Source organism: Pogonomyrmex barbatus, unplaced genomic scaffold (assembly GCF_055798465.1).
Source record: "Pogonomyrmex barbatus isolate J1 unplaced genomic scaffold, ASM5579846v1 scaffold9, whole genome shotgun sequence".
Lineage (NCBI taxonomy): Eukaryota > Metazoa > Arthropoda > Insecta > Hymenoptera > Formicidae > Pogonomyrmex > Pogonomyrmex barbatus.
This window is the reverse complement of record NW_028297193.1, coordinates 2,674,638-2,690,865: the sequence shown is the minus strand read 5'-3', so window position 1 is coordinate 2,690,865 and position 16,228 is coordinate 2,674,638. Positions and strand designations below refer to the sequence as shown.

The 16,228-nt window shown below is 33.4% G+C and overlaps 1 protein-coding gene across 2 annotated transcripts in view; it reads right to left on the bottom strand.

Moving 5' to 3' along the window:
• The window catches only part of LOC105428797 (neuronal growth regulator 1), a 69,103-nt gene that overhangs the window by 14,079 nt on the left and 38,796 nt on the right, over positions 1-16,228 (bottom strand). Inside the window, exons 2-3 of one of the 2 annotated variants that reach the window (XM_011641294.3) lie at positions 6,943-7,063; positions 3,885-4,054 (exon numbers count right to left, since the gene is read on the bottom strand). In XM_011641294.3, the coding sequence (XP_011639596.1) occupies positions 3,885-4,054; positions 6,943-7,045 (273 nt within the window). In that variant the 5' untranslated portion in view covers positions 7,046-7,063. Of the gene's footprint in view, positions 1-3,884; positions 4,055-6,942; positions 7,064-16,228 lie in introns of those variants that run through there. The other variant, XM_089084411.1, reaches the window with a different exon arrangement.

Below are 16,228 nucleotides of genomic sequence, written 5' to 3'. Positions count from 1 at the left end.
ATCGGTCGGAGCAGCGATAGATGATAAATAAATATGTCAATCCTCCAAACTATAGAAAGTCTCGAAATATCGGTTCTGACTTTTTCAAAATTTTTGTGTGTTTTAAAATTACAGCTACATTTCTCTTTTTATATATAATACTATCTATATATTATCTATACTATAATATTTATATCTAATACTATCTATCCATATATTATTGATACACATTCAACATATCTATATTCATTTTCAATAGATTTGTTTTCCGCCATCTCGTCAAATAGCATTTATTTTACACGAATGATTAAATAATAAATCGAGTTTTCATCTAAAATTTGACTCAATTAAAATATGAATGCTCTCTAATATTTTAAATAAGATCTTTTTTATGCAAGATTCTTCATTTCCATTGATATAATCGAATGGAAATGAAGAAAATTAATTCTAAAGTAATATCTCTATAAAGAAAATGATGGTGTTAAAAACGTAATCGTTTTTCATTAAATTTGTACATAACTCTGGCAATGCGTGAAGTGGAAAGAGACCTGAAACAGTCTCGCTGTAAGTAAATTACGAGCTCAAGTTCCTACTCTCCGTGCCCAGCGGAGCTGTAAAATCCAGAAATCAAAGGGAGAAGAGTAAACTCTCCATGGAGTTCGTATAAACATGCCACATCCCCAGAGAGAACGTTCCCAAGTTTTCGTGCACGTTCACGGCGGTTCGTGCACGTTCATGGCGGGCTTCAGCTTACGCAACGCGTATCGATTTGTTTCTGACGAATATTGAAACGTAATTTCGATCTACATCAAAGCGAGAAAGCATCTGTTCTTTTTACGAAAGAAGCGCGTACAGAATTCAAAAGAATATCTGACATTTCTCCATCTGATCAGAGAAAGAAATATAATTTATTAAATGCTAAAGGAAGAAAGTGTGCACAAGTGCAGAGCTATGTTTATAAATGCGGAAAACGCCAAAGGAATTACAGTGCAAAGTGATTTTTAGTAAAAAATATCCATACTAAAGGATACAGTTGTCGCGAGATTTAATCGTAAATCTATCAAAAAATTTACAACACTGCGAAGGCAGTAAATATATAAATCTTAACGAACTCCATATGGTATAAGATCCAAATACGATAGTTATACACAACATGTGCATAACACAAGTCCGTTTTTCAAACGGCATGAAGCAGCTGTGTGCCGGAAAACGCGCGTTTAAAGTCGGCTTTACGTCTCATTCACGTCGTGATGTCGGCACGGGAAATCCGTAGGTCGGAATTTCATGGGAACGTGCATCGCCTGTCGCACAGAGAGAATCGTCTGTCGACTCTTGGAATTCCATTCCGATTTCTAAAGTATACCGCGCGCCGTAGTATCGAGAGAAGAATGTTTCCACCATCTCGATCGCGTATGCACATAATGTGGATTGCCCTTTCGTTTTCTCCTCCCTTCTGCCAGGGAGGAAGAAAAAAAGAGGGATACAGTTCACGCGGCATCTGGCGCGCCGTCGGTTTAACGCCAAAGTTCGCTAAAATATTCTAAAATATTTCCAAGCGAACTTCTCGACTTCGCGAGGATGTGAAGTATAATGGGCATCCGGTCCAACGGAACCGGTTCCGGTTACGATGTGGAATTCGGCATAGTTCACGTTCGTAGGCATTCCAAATATCGAATTCCATCGGCGCGAAGGGTGTAATCTTCAATTTTCCGAGAAGAGCCCCAGTTAGCGTAAATGTTAAAAGACCAGGGCACGAGAGGTGCGAATAAATCCCGCGAAGAAAAATTATAACTCATGATATATGCACAATGAACATTTTTTGATTTTCTCGTATATTGTCAATTAGTATATCGCGTACTGAAATGCGGAATCCAGCAGGAATGAAAATAATTCGGAATGAAGCACGAATGCAGATGCGTTCGTTGTTTCACGCAGATTGTCGGTTCATTTTCCTTGGGGATGGCACTAAATAAGACAAAGAGCATACGCTATGTCGGAGTAGCGCGCCGTTGTAGACCGTAAACTAGGGCAATTTGCTGGACTGACGGCTACAGCATTAAAGTATGTAGCGGGGACCGTAGAAAAAAAGAGAGGAAAAAAAGGCAAACGGCCTGCAACTCACGTGCAAAAATACCGTATCGACCTATCATTTATACTCCCAGTGTGGCGCATCGCGTTCGTTTCCGCTTTCAATACCGCGTGCCGTATGTGTGTGTGTGTGTATGTGTGTATTCAGGACGCACATGTTTGCGTGGTTACACGGAATCTATATCTCCATAAGGGATGGAATATCTACCTGTTTGCGCTTTCAATCGCAAACTCGACAAATCGGAGAAGCCTGAGTTTCACAAACAGTTATTAAAACACGCTACGATGCACGTCAAACCTAGATATGAGACAAATGTATGAGATAGTCATTCATTCCTTTTTTTCTACATCACTTTTTTTACTTTATTTGAATTTTGTCTATATCTCCATCCAGGAAACTTCTGTCATGTTGAAAATATCAAGTTAAAAACTTATCAAATTTTTTTAAATGTATTTTGAAAATAAATATCTTTTCATAAAAATTCTTAAACAAGGAAAGACAATTAATTTAATGTACAATATGGATTTATTTTGATTATCCATACGTGTACTTATATCAATTTATATGTAATTTTCAATATTATACTCCGCAATAAAAATATATGATTTTTTATGTCTACACAAAAAATCTTTTTATGATAAAGTTAAAAATATTTATTGTTTTATTTGATTCTACATTTTTACCAGCAAAAATAATTCTTTGCTTTTTTGAAGAACGAGCTTGTATAATTGTGTTCTTCATTAAATAGAACTATGGACGCGTGTGGAGATATATCAACGTCATTATCACACGATGGTGGAAATTAGTCACGCATGTCGTTGTCTTAGCGTGTTGTGTAATTCACTTTTTTTATGAGACATAAGTGATGAAGATAAAACACGTCTGAAAATATTGTCAGCATGCAATGTCGAAATAATTCACGTGCCAAAGAAAATTTATATTTGTATTTTCTAACTTTAAAAATGTCTGTGATGGGAGATATTTCTTTTACAAAGAGCTCCTTTGACATTTCAAATTTTATCTTCGCGTTTGCCATTCACGTCCCGATGGTTTACATTTGAATAGTCGTTTCATCACGACACGAACGCCAACCATATTAGAAATAGCGAATACTCTTTTCTTTACAAATCATTCGCACTTGGCATGTGCACGATAGGAAACGGAAATTAAATGAAGATCGTTCGGACTGTCTGTATAACGGAAATGAAAATCTGGAAAATCTAGTGTGAATGGAAGAAGTCGAGAGGCTTTTGAGATGAGCAGAGAAATGGCACGAGAGAGGAGAATAAAGCGGAAAAAAATGCTGATTATTAATATTTCAATATTCGTTCAGAGAAATAATTTCCTGATTCAAAATTACTCACTTACGCATTTCAATTAAGCATTGGAATTCAGCGAATAATGTCGTTTTCAACAGCTAATTTATGCATTCATATAACAAATAGGAATTTTAATTCTTTTTATAATATCTTTTGCTCATATATTATAAATTGTCGTAGATATTAATAAAAATAAAATTTATATATATATAAAATATTCAACTTGTAGCGTATTAAATTACATATTACTAAAATACAACATGAGGGAGTCGTATTTTTAATTTTTATTTTATATATATATATATTATTTTTAACAATGCATATTCAAATAACAAAAATAAAAACGCTGACAAAAGCGATCATATTTCAATTTTTCATATTTTGTATGTATAAAAAATAAATGACATGTGACAACATTTCTAGAGAAAGAAATATTAATATATACAAAATTTAAAAATATAAAATATACATCATTACATAAACTGTGTAACACTTACCGTTCCAGCTCCAGGATCAGTAATTTTGCACGGCAAAATTGCCGTGCCACCACTTTGAGCAAGCACCTCTCCAATTGGTCCTTCAATACCTTCATTTTTACCCTCCGGGTTATTCAATGGGGCGATTGCATTATTGGCACTTGAGTTCTGCTGATGCTTCGCCTGGCTCACTGCGAACATAAATTATAACAATGTTTTCTAAAGATAGATACTATTTTGTCCAAGTAACATCTGTGTACGACATGTCAAATTAACGAATAAATATTTATAATTTTTTATCTATCATCACAAATTCTAAATTTGAAAATTGAGTTCAGATATTTATAACAATTTGTGACGCATACGTTTGTTACTATATGTTCTGAGGAGACTCCATGTACTTCAAAAATTATGATCTACGTATGAAACGTGTTAAAAATATTCTAAACTTTTATTCATTTTTTTACATTATTTGTAAAACAATGAATTGTATGCGTATGCCATGTATTTTGTTACAATAATAATATGTGAAAAAATTCTTTTATAGAATATATAAAAGTATGTTAAAAAAGTATTTCTAACGTAATCTTAAACATTATTAAGACAAAACAACATGTATGTGTAGATAAAAATTCAATATAAATCTATTCTTTCCAATCTAGCTGATGTAGATTTTAGCAAATTAGAATCGAGATTAATTAAAGCCTTTTAAAAGATTCAATTAAATAAGAATTTCAAAAGAACTACATTAAAATTTGAGAAATCATGTATTTTCTCGCACACCTAGGAAAGTTTTATACCACGTTCGTAATATCTGTCCTTTCAAGGTCTGTTAGTTCTAAGGCTACGATCAAGGATTAAGGATGATTTCCATAGTTGACGAAGGGCGCGGCGCAGGGAATGAGAGAGAGAGAGAGAGAGAGAGAGAGAGAGAGAGAGAGAGAGAGAGAAAGAGAGAGAGAGAGAGATGACAGAACACCCTCCTGCTCCGAGATTAATGCAGCCCACCATCCCGACGATAACGCATAACCCGAGCGTCGCCCGAGTGGCTTAAGTGAATAACTTAGTCATGGCAATTACTACGGTTCGGCCGAGCGTTTACCGGTGGCCAAGATGCGCCAAACAGCGGCGAATTCCCGCGGATATTCAGCCGAAAACTTTCTCACATTGCACTAGTTTGTCCCTCGCAGTCGTTCTTGTCCCTTCAGACTTCTCCGATAAAAAAACAGATTTTATCCGCGAGCGTCTCTTTACACAGCCGGCAAATATCCAGAAAGTTTCTATTTCTCTTCTGCGAGTTGAAAACTGAAGCTCGAAATTTGACGCCTCGCGCCGACGATGCAAAGTTCGCTTTTAAAATGTTGCGAGATATACGCCGCGTGTACACTTACGGCAGTATTTCATTTAGTTGAAGTTCTTCTATATAATCTTCTATATATTCTATATAATATAATCTAATATAATCTAATATAATAACACGCGACTACTTTAACTGCATTACTTGGTTTTTATTTAAGTTTCCGCTATGTTGAACGAACACGTTCGTAAATATTCCGATTACAATTATATAATGTGTATATAGAACATCTGATAATTACATATCGAAAAGAAGTAAAGCGAATTAAACTGAGAATTCCTGTACCGTTTTGCGATTTTTATGATAATTAATAAAAAGTAAATAATTAATAAAAATCAGTGAATAAACATATGCATCCGCGCGAATCTATCATAAATCACATCTAGAAACATCTTTTCATACTTCCTTCTCGCTGTGTGTTTGCATTCATCATTTAATTGCACAGAGTATCCTATCAACTTGAGAATTGTTCATGCAAAAATATTTAATTAGCTTCAGTCAATCAAGTGTCAGTCAATCTTGATATCTAAATTTTTGAAAATATAATATAATTTTAAATATATATATTTTTAAGATATACATTCTAAATATATATAAACTATGACGCAATGTGTTTTCAAAAGTAAAATCAAATAGAAATAATTAATTAGCGATTAGATACATTAAATTTTAAATGTTTGTCCCTTATTATATAAAGATGAGGTAAAACCGACTTGGTACAATTTTCTAAATTGAATTTACCAGTGATTAGTATTCGCACGTAGTAAAAGATTAATCTGGCACAATTTCAGAAAGTTTGCCGAATCGGGAATCGTAAAACGGCCTGGTAATAGGGGCCGGTGTGCATTTAATTAAACTTTCAATTAGATCTAAAGCTTCGGAGGTGTTACGGCGACGACCTAAATTTTCAGTACTGCGTCGTTTCGTTCGAAAATGAGACGTTCTGCAAATTTGTCTGTTATAGCCGTGCCAATGATATCGATGTCTCCCGAGGAGAGTCATCAAGATATATAAGCACATGATTTCAATACACTCGTCGAAAAGCTCGACATTAACAAGGCGCAAGTATGCCGCGGATTTTCAACACGATAACCGGAAATTGCTTGTCAGCCACCAGATTAAGTGTTTTCTAGTTGCCAGCACGAAAATAACTCGCTCGAACGCGGAAGTACGGAAGAATGTGGCGTGCGCCGTGAACGCTTGTGTTTCTTTAAGCGGCATCATTAACGTTGAAAATTGTATGCCACCGTGAAGCGAATGTTGACGAGGATGAGCACGACGCGGAGGAGAATTAGAAACAAAATTATTTAGGCTAGAAGAGCCGCTATACTTAAACACGCGATTTGCGAGAGGAGAACACACGAGACAGAAATACGAATGAGTATGTCGTTTCCACAATTCTGAAATTTAATCTCATAAAAGTCATACTCTCCTAATGAAATCATGCGGCAAAATTGTGTATGTAATATTCGAAATAGAGCAAGAAATTCTAAATGTGTAATTGTAAACTTAATAAAATTAGACGTAATAAATATTATATTTTTCACAGAATTTCAAAAATCGCTTTTTCTATAAATCATTAAAAAGATTCTTTGTTTTTAAAAACATTCCAAATTTTATGCAAGTTATTATTGTTTTAACAAATTTTGATAAGAAAATCGTGTGATATAAAATATAACAATGCAGGAAAGTAGTTTTATAAATTATTAAATTTAAACTTACCTGTGAAGTACAAGTGTATTTCGAGTAGAATGACCACCACGATCCAGAGTGTCCTCATGATGATCATAAAATACTCGTCGTTCTCTCTCCTTTTCTCAGACATACAACGCTCTCGAAACAGCTGGAAATACAAAAAAAATATGAAGAGGTTACTTTTAACGCTCATTTTCATTATTTTAATTGTTTCGACACATAAATACAATACAATTAATGAGTATTTCATTTAACCAACCGTATAATTTTTTTTTTTTAACAACATTAAAATGTAATTATATTTTGCTAATAAAAGAGCTAAAGGTAATCAATAAAATCAATATAAAATCAATATAAAAAATATATAGCTAAGTATAATGTTTCTCTAAAATATTCTCTAATTTATCGTGTTTCGTTTCAAAGTTTAATAATAACTAAACTCTTTAAAATTTTATACTTTAATTAAAAAATAGTAATATTTTATAAGTAATGCATATTAATGAAATGGATAAAGCATTGTATGCAAGAAGTTGATTAATTTTATATTGGACAACGCTCCTTGCTTATTCATCATACATTGCCGCCAACTTCAAGCCAACATAGTTTTCGATAGAAAATTGTACCAATAAACTTGAAGAATTTAATATAAATAACATCGTGCCAACAGAAAATTTCAACTCCACTTTACGCGCGAAATAAACTAACGGCATTCTCACTTAAGTGATAGCTGACAGTTATAAAATGCAAACGTAAATATAAAGTAGCAGCAATTTTTTTTTAAACAAATAATATAGCAACGAAGCTAGGAAAATTATGTTAAGGAAATATCTCTACCGTTAGTTCTACAATACAGCACAATTTTCTTTATAGAAATCTTATTCTATTTACATAAAAACTATTTTCTTCTTTCTCTTTTAAGCTCTCTTTTTCGATATACTTGGCATGTCCACTTTGCGAGACCATACGTCTTTTTTTGAAAAAATAGAGAAAAAAAAGAAATTACGGCTAAAACGAAAGACTAGAATGCTGGAGCGTGTTCCAAAATTACGCACAAGGTGCCCTAACGTGGTATTAACTAGTTTCGTCAAATAAAAAGTTAGGTTTTTTTTGCGAGATACGTGCAAGTTTTTCTTAACGCTTTCACATAGATGTAGCGTTTTTGTTGAATGTGTGAAATCGATAGGAACGCGGAGGAACATTCTCTTACCCTGGAGTTCCTAGCTGATCCTTTGCTCCGCACAGTTCTCCTAATGATATTTTATTCTTTTTTTGTACAATGTGTTTTTTGTAAAGTTTAATAATAAAGGAAGTTATGTATTTAATATGAAGACAAATGCGTTTCGAAAATTCGAAACAAAGTAATCGAGTAAAAAATTTAATTTTAAAGTAAATAAAAAATTTTTTAATAAGGTTGGGAATCAAAAAATGAAAAATTTGAAAATTAACAAAAATTTAAGAATGAAACTTACAGTAAGGGAACATAACATTCGAAAGATTATGTTAAAGATAAAGAAATAAAACAAGTTAAATTAATAATAAAAAATATTACAGAAAAATACGTGTTTGACATAAAAAAATTAAAATTAAAAAAATAAAATTAATAATTAAACATAGGACGATAGGAGCGGAAATGATAAAATCAGTGGAAGAGAATTGCGCAGCGAAAAGAATATCACACGAACAAACTAAATGCATTAGGAAGACTTTGAACATTTCCGCTGGGAATCAATGACGAAACAGATACGGGAACGAAAAGGCTCTTCAAAATGCAAATTCGCGATCACATGAGAGATATTCCGAGGAAAACATCTAGAGTATTCGATGAATTCTCAAGACAAAAGGATGGTTGAACGAGCATGATAATATTTCGCTTCGAAAAACGAAGGATCTTGTCAGTCCGATAAATATCCGACCCGAATATTATTCGTATCGCGATTTACCGTAGTCTCTTGGGATTGCCGAAATAGGAACATTTCGAGGTAGTTGTCGTATACTCGCATAATTACCATCTGGGTCCTTATATATAAGCGAAAAGACACAATATTATTTGTCGAAAAGATAAATACGATATATCGAGTGGTTGCGTATCTCGAATAACGAAATAGAAACGGAAAACTGCGATCGCTACGCAGATTTCTGATCACTCGTTATTCTGACTGTTGATATCGATTCTTTTGTTGTGTAATAGACACTCCTGTGGCATTGTGATACTTTGACATAAATCTGATACAAATTTTGTCTCTCTCGTATTCCGGTGAGCATATCACATTATATGCAGAAATATTTATAAAAATTATTAATAAATTATATTAATAGCAGTGTTGCGCATACAATTTTATTATATTTTTGAAGCTATTTTTTTAGGTAACAATTAATTTTACAAGAAATAAACGTAAATTTACGTAAATTAACATAAATTTTTATCATATGAGTAAAATTATTTCAAAATTGTGAAGATTATTTAATCTTTAATTGCTTTAAGTGCTTGTACAAGATAATTAAAAAAAAAGAATAACTTATTAATGTATATAATAATCTCGCAAAATCTTTCTATTAAAAGAACTTTTTCAGTTATATTATTGCAAATAGCTTCATGAAACAATTATTATTATCTTTGAAAAACTAATAATTTCATAAATTTCTTTTTAAAATATATATATATATACACATATATAGATACATATACATATATATAATTTCTAGAGAGACATGTAACATGTCATATTTAAATAAAAAAATTTTAATGAAAATTAAACTAAAAAATAATATAAGCAAATAACATAAAAATAATAAAATAACATAAAAATATAATATTATAACTTCCTGAAATTCTATAAATCACATATCATTTCACATATCAATGAGAAGTTGTTAGTAATTCCACGTACGATATTAAGTGTTAAATCTATATTAAATTTGCAGAAACGAATTCGCAAATTTTCTAATTTACGAAGGGTATTTGATATTCGTGTTTTTCTTCCGCTCAGTAAACCTGCGATATGTTACACTTCTCGCAGGTTGTGATTCGGCTATTCGTAAGCCAACCACGTATACCATATGTTCCCAACCGGCGTATATGTTAAAATTTTCAAAGCAAACGCTGCGCGTATGCTTTTGCCGACCAAAAAGCAAACTATATTTTAAAACTTTCTGTTTAGTTAAATTTGGTAAGATTATAACACCTAAAATCAACATTATATAATAATCATATGCCGCTTCTTTATTTTATTAATATTCTTTAAGGATAATTCATAAAAATATTGGTAGAAACAACTTCTTTACGTTAATTAAAAAATCTTTTTTATAAATCTTTTTCATTATTCAAATATTTTATTATTTACTTTCTATATTTATATACATGATAAAATCAATTTTTTAACTTTTTGTAGTAATAATTCATATAAATATATTTATAATAATTTTATTTTTCATACATTTAATTTTTTAAACGATCTCAGAATAATTATTATTTTTCAACTTTGATATAGATTGCCATCATTTTTGACCATAGTAATTGCTTTCTTTTAATTATTCAGCATATTCTTGCGAGATATAAATCAAGGAAGGTAACGTGAAACATGAAGACAAATGTTTTCCTTCTCTCATTCATAAAACTGACTTAGTTTCAATGCCGAGGGGTTGGCCGCGTTTTACTCTCGCATGCGTGTTTCACTTACGTTGCGACTACTTGCAGACAAATGGCCGTATTATACACTTTATTTCCTATCTATACTAAGACGTTCGTTATTTAGACGAGATTAACAATTATACTTGTGTTTAAAACTGCAATTGATAAAAGATTTATAGAATGCGCGACATCTTTCTTCTCCGTTTCCTTTATGTCAAAGGATCGGATTGCGCGAAGCCAGTCACGCAAGCTCATGGCGGATCGGAAATCTTATAAATTCTCTCGTCTAAAGCATTTTTTTTCTCCGTCCCGAAATAAGCGGCTTGTTTCCGCACTGGCATTTAAATATTTAACAGAATATCCAAAGAAGCAATCGCGTGCTTCGAACGAGTCGATACTCCCCAACGTATCGTGCATGATTATTCGAGTTGTTTGACAGCATTTACATGTAACGACGCGTCAATCCCACAATGATTAGGCAACAAAAGTAATGAATATCGATTTCATTCGAGCGTTTCGTGTTCGAGTCGATTTGAAGAGAGTATATCTATTGTTAAAATTAATTTAAGTTAAATTCGAGAGAACAGCGTTTCTAATTAATTCTATTAAACTTCCAAATGACTAATATACAATCGTGAACATATTCTTCCGAGAAATTAATTCTAATTAATATAAATTTTTATATTTCATTGTATCTATGACATGCTCTATAAAATTATCGAATGCATCAATTTTTTTCTCTAGACTTAAGGTAAGAGATAAAAAATTTTCGTAGAGTAAATAAAAAAATCTAAATGTGTGGATAGAGGGATATATATTTCTTTATTATGATTTTATTCAAGTGAAGAAATTTAAAAATAGACATAATAAAATAGACATAGGAAACATCAAATTAAATTTTCAAAATAATAAAAATATGCAGTAAAGGAAGAACAAAATTGCAACAAAATTGTTTAAATTATGTAATAAAGATTCTGAAAGAAAATCGAATATTGTCAAAAGCTGTGTGACATTTTTTGTGATTTTTTTGAAAAATGGTGGTATTTTTACGGCTGCGAAAACCGAAAAGCAGATATGGTGCCTTTTACGGCAATCAACCTAAATAGCATAATGTCAATATGTCATAGTGGCGAGGTAGCAAAAGGATCGTCCGATAAAAGCGCGTATTTACGCGGGACACAATAAAATTCGTTGCAGATTTTACGCACGTAGCAGATGGGTTCATATGCGATAGAATAAGTATGTATGCGACTTTTAGATCGAATATTATTCCTGTATCGTCGGCACGACGACCTCTTTGAAAGAAGATGCGCAAAGATAGCCGACAATGGAAAGAGCGAGAAGCAAGTAAGATTGCGCGTATCAAAGGAATGAATGCAAGAATGGGGTGAGAATCATATGCAAATCGTCGACTCGACGTACGTAGTGGTTTCCTCAATGAAAGTATTCAATGAACGGCCGAGACAACATGTAAGATCTTTTAAATAGAAATTCGTCGACCAAAGGGCCATCGATATTTCGCACAACAAAAGCAGAATGTTTCTTTGTTTTTTATTGATATCATATACATACATTTTCCACGTTTGATTGAGTCGACCGAATCAAACGACGCTTGTAATGATTTTTGTAAGGGAAACCACGAGGAAGGGCCGTTATTCAGAATCATTAGACGTATTTCTTTGATTAAACAGGTTCTCTTCATTTAAAAACTTTGGGACTTGCAAAATAGGTCAGATATAAAATATTACCCACGTTTTACGCGATACGCGTTCCAATTCTCGCAAGAGTGGTAGATTGTGGATAATCAATTTCAACTGTCTCTATCGAGAAGCTATTGAAGCGCGACATATTTCAAATACTCCACCCGTTATATACCTCTCGGAATGAGGGTAATGATAATTAATACGTTATCACCGCCACCAACGTTAAATGGTAAATCAACATGAGCTATTTACGTCATGCATCCCAATGTTAAGCGAACATATACACATTATTGAACACATGCGTTACACTTCTCGTGCAATAATGAGATAGAATGATTTTCATGCTCTACGCAATTTAATCGTGGAATCCTCCATTTCTTTTCACGTCAGCGGTTAATAATCTGGATATTGTCATTAGCTGGTTTTATCGTCGCTTTCCATGTATCTCGTTTCTCCACGTTCTCTTATCGTCCAATTCCGAGTTATATTCCCAACTCATTATTTTCTCGCCCGATCTATAACATAGACCGACAATGACTTTATCCCCCCCTCCCCCTTTCATCACGGCTTTCTCGTAACTACGTTAATTACGTTTTCGCTCAGCCGCTACATTTTTATCTTAACGCATTCAGAAATCAGCGCGTAAATCTTGAAATTACGGCTTTTTTCAGCCGCGTTTTTGCACCGCGAGATATGAATATACGGCATATAATTTGCGCGATCTAAATTAGAGCGGCTCGAGGTTACGACAACTGCCTGATTATTTCGTTTTCTCGTGCATTTCTTTTTCCGGATCTCAACGAGCACATGTTCCACGTCCACTTTACAAGATTGTTATTTTCTAAAAAAAAGATTCTATGCATCTTTCGTCATAAAGCAAAACAATTGTTAATTGTGCCGCTATGGTTATATTGCAGTCTGCGATAAATATAACAAGACACTTTTTAAATTCTTTACGATAGATAAAAGTTAAAATTACAATGAAAATGTCGCGCATAATTCAAAAATTATGTTATTCATATGTAATAAAACTACGCTATTTCCAAATTATTCCCAGTGCGTATATGTGATAGTGACAGGGATTTGTGGAGTTTCGTGCTGCACTCCGCTGTCGAAATTTTAAACAACGTCGGGAATAATGCATGCGCGTGATAAGTACGAACAGGGGACCAAATCGAGCAAGTCGAACGCAAACCTACAATTAGCAATTGCAAAGCTTCCACTGACGATTTATCTTCGTCGTTCACATGCTTATATGAAATATTATACCGGAAGTTGCTGTGATTTAGTTTAATCAGCTTACGATAAGAGAAAGAATCGAAGAGGAAAAGGAAAACCAGCAGGATGTGAGATACAAGTATAATAAAATTTACAATAAAAAAAAGAGGATGAATGATAAATAATATCGGAAACGGACATGAAACGCAGAGCGAAACTGCGTTAAGTTGATTTCAGACTAAGTAACTTGCGCACCCTTTTTCCACCGTCTTAAATGCGTACAGGTGCGCCCTGCGATTCTCTTGCCATCGGATTAGCCCTCCTCCCTTCTCAGGAAGTGAGAGAAACTCTCGCTCTCTGAATAATTTAAGTGAAGCGCAGATATACAGGGTGCGGAATGAGATTCCACTGGAAGTGATGTACTTCAAGAAAGCTGGGCTGCGGAAAAATAATTGCTCAACGCAACAGAGAATACGAAGCTACTGTAAATATTTTATATAGTTAATGCTTAAATCGAATTGTTGCGGTGATAAATATATTTTGAACCGCTTCTTCATTATTCAGTGCTGTGATCGTATCAAATGCTGATATGATTTAACTTTTCCTTTTTAAATCATTTTATGATTGAAAAGGATAAATTATTAATGATAATGATACTAATATTTTTTATTATGTACTTATTATAATATTATGTAAAAATTTATACATAAATCAAATATTTTGCTTAATTCGAATATATTAATTTTAAAATGTAACACAATGTACTCTACTTATTTATGTCGTATGCGATATAAATTCTTTCTACTTCTATTATAACGTATAATAAATTAATTTTTATTTCACCGATATAAAAAACAATGTAAGAGCATTGACATACTGTTATGAAATCAGTCTTTTTCATACTGAACGACAAGAGAAGTGATAGAGAGCAAAATTAGTCAGACATTAAACGCGAATCGATTAGGCTGCGACGACAAGGATTATAACAGGCCTCGCATTCGCGCGCTTTATCTACCCTTTTTTTTCAACGAAATGTCCAAGTAACGTGGTATTATTATCCATAAATCACGTTCTGACGCTAACACCGCTTGCCACAATAACACGGCACTGTCATTAGCCGACAATACGCTCTCACGCAGCTTAGTAAATTGCTTTCTCCGTTGCTCTTTCCTTCTCGATTCCATAAAAGACAATTATCGTGCAAGTGACATACAGTGACATGCTGCTCGCATTATAATACTTGTATGTATAATCATACGGGATATTTTATACATTTTAACGACGATTCATCATATAATATATCTCACAATACATATTACATAAATATTACATAAATACTATGGATATTCAAATATTTATAATATTAAAAAAAAAATTATAATATTAAATTACAAGTAGATTTTTTAAGTAACTAAAAAAATGTTTAACAATATATACACATATTATTGCAGTGTGTATACAAGCGTAAAGGAGACTGAATTGTCTGTTAAATTTATTCCGTCGTACCGTTGATGTGATGACGAAGCCGAGAGATAATAACAATCGGGAAGCCGCAAAACAGAAATTATGCAAGTCCGCAAGGTACTGCGTGCAGTAACGCTCTAATGCTCTTCAAGAAACATTACATCGCACCTATCAACGTTGCTACGACGAACGGTGCTTTTTTTGTCGCAGTAAGAAGCGCGAGTGTCGATCGATCTTCCAATTAATCTGTTGAAACCTTTGAAACGACCGTCATCAGTTAGGTGGGATTACCTTAATCTCTTCCTCTCTTTCTCCTCCCTCCCCCCTCTCTGTTTCTCTCTCTCTCTCTCTCTCTCTCTCTCTCTCTCTCTCTCTCTCTCTCTCTCTCTCTCTCTCGTGCGCCCCCACCATGGTTTTTGTGCGGTTTCCGCGCATCGACATCATGTTCGCGCTGCGACTAGTACCGACGGCTCCATTACCCGCCCATGTCAGATCTTTCTGGCGATAAGTATCTCTAAATAATCCTGACCAATAAATCTCCTCAATGTTATAGAAAATGTCGCGATATCGCGCGAGAGTCATCAATACGAAAGAGCGGAGGGAGCATTAATTCTATGCAGGCTGATGTAACTTTTACGGTACACGTACAGTTACGTACGGGAGATTAAAGCTAAAGCCCGATAAAGCAATATAAGCGTTTAACTACGTTTAACTGCGGAAGTGCAAACTGAATATTAGCCGCGGACTCGCACAATGTATTTTGTATAAGATAATATTGCAAGCTCTATTTTTGCCATAATTGCGTGCTTCCGCGATATATCCCATCGGCTCTATCATAGAACGCTCAAATGATTTATAGATTCGCATATAGATGCATCATGAATAATAAATCGCGAACTGTTAATAAGCTCACGCATTACTGGTATTTCATTAACCTCGCCAAACTTGTTACGATAAAATCAAGTACTTAATGCTATCAAAGTGAATTACGCATATGCGATTCACTAACTTCATTAACAGACTTTTTCATTCGAAATTAATATAAACTTTTGACTTATAATTGACTATTAATTGCATTTAATAATTATATTGTTTCAATTCGACTATGATCATAATGCGAACCGTTAAACTCATTGCTATTTAAAAGGTTGAACAAATACAGCAGTAAAAATAATAAATTTTGAATTTGTTTGGCTTTGCGCATATTTACGTTTTACAAAGGTGCAGCTACTGCTCTGATGAATTTTACATTGCCAGATATCATAAATGCCATTATTTTTCTTAAAATTTTAATATATGC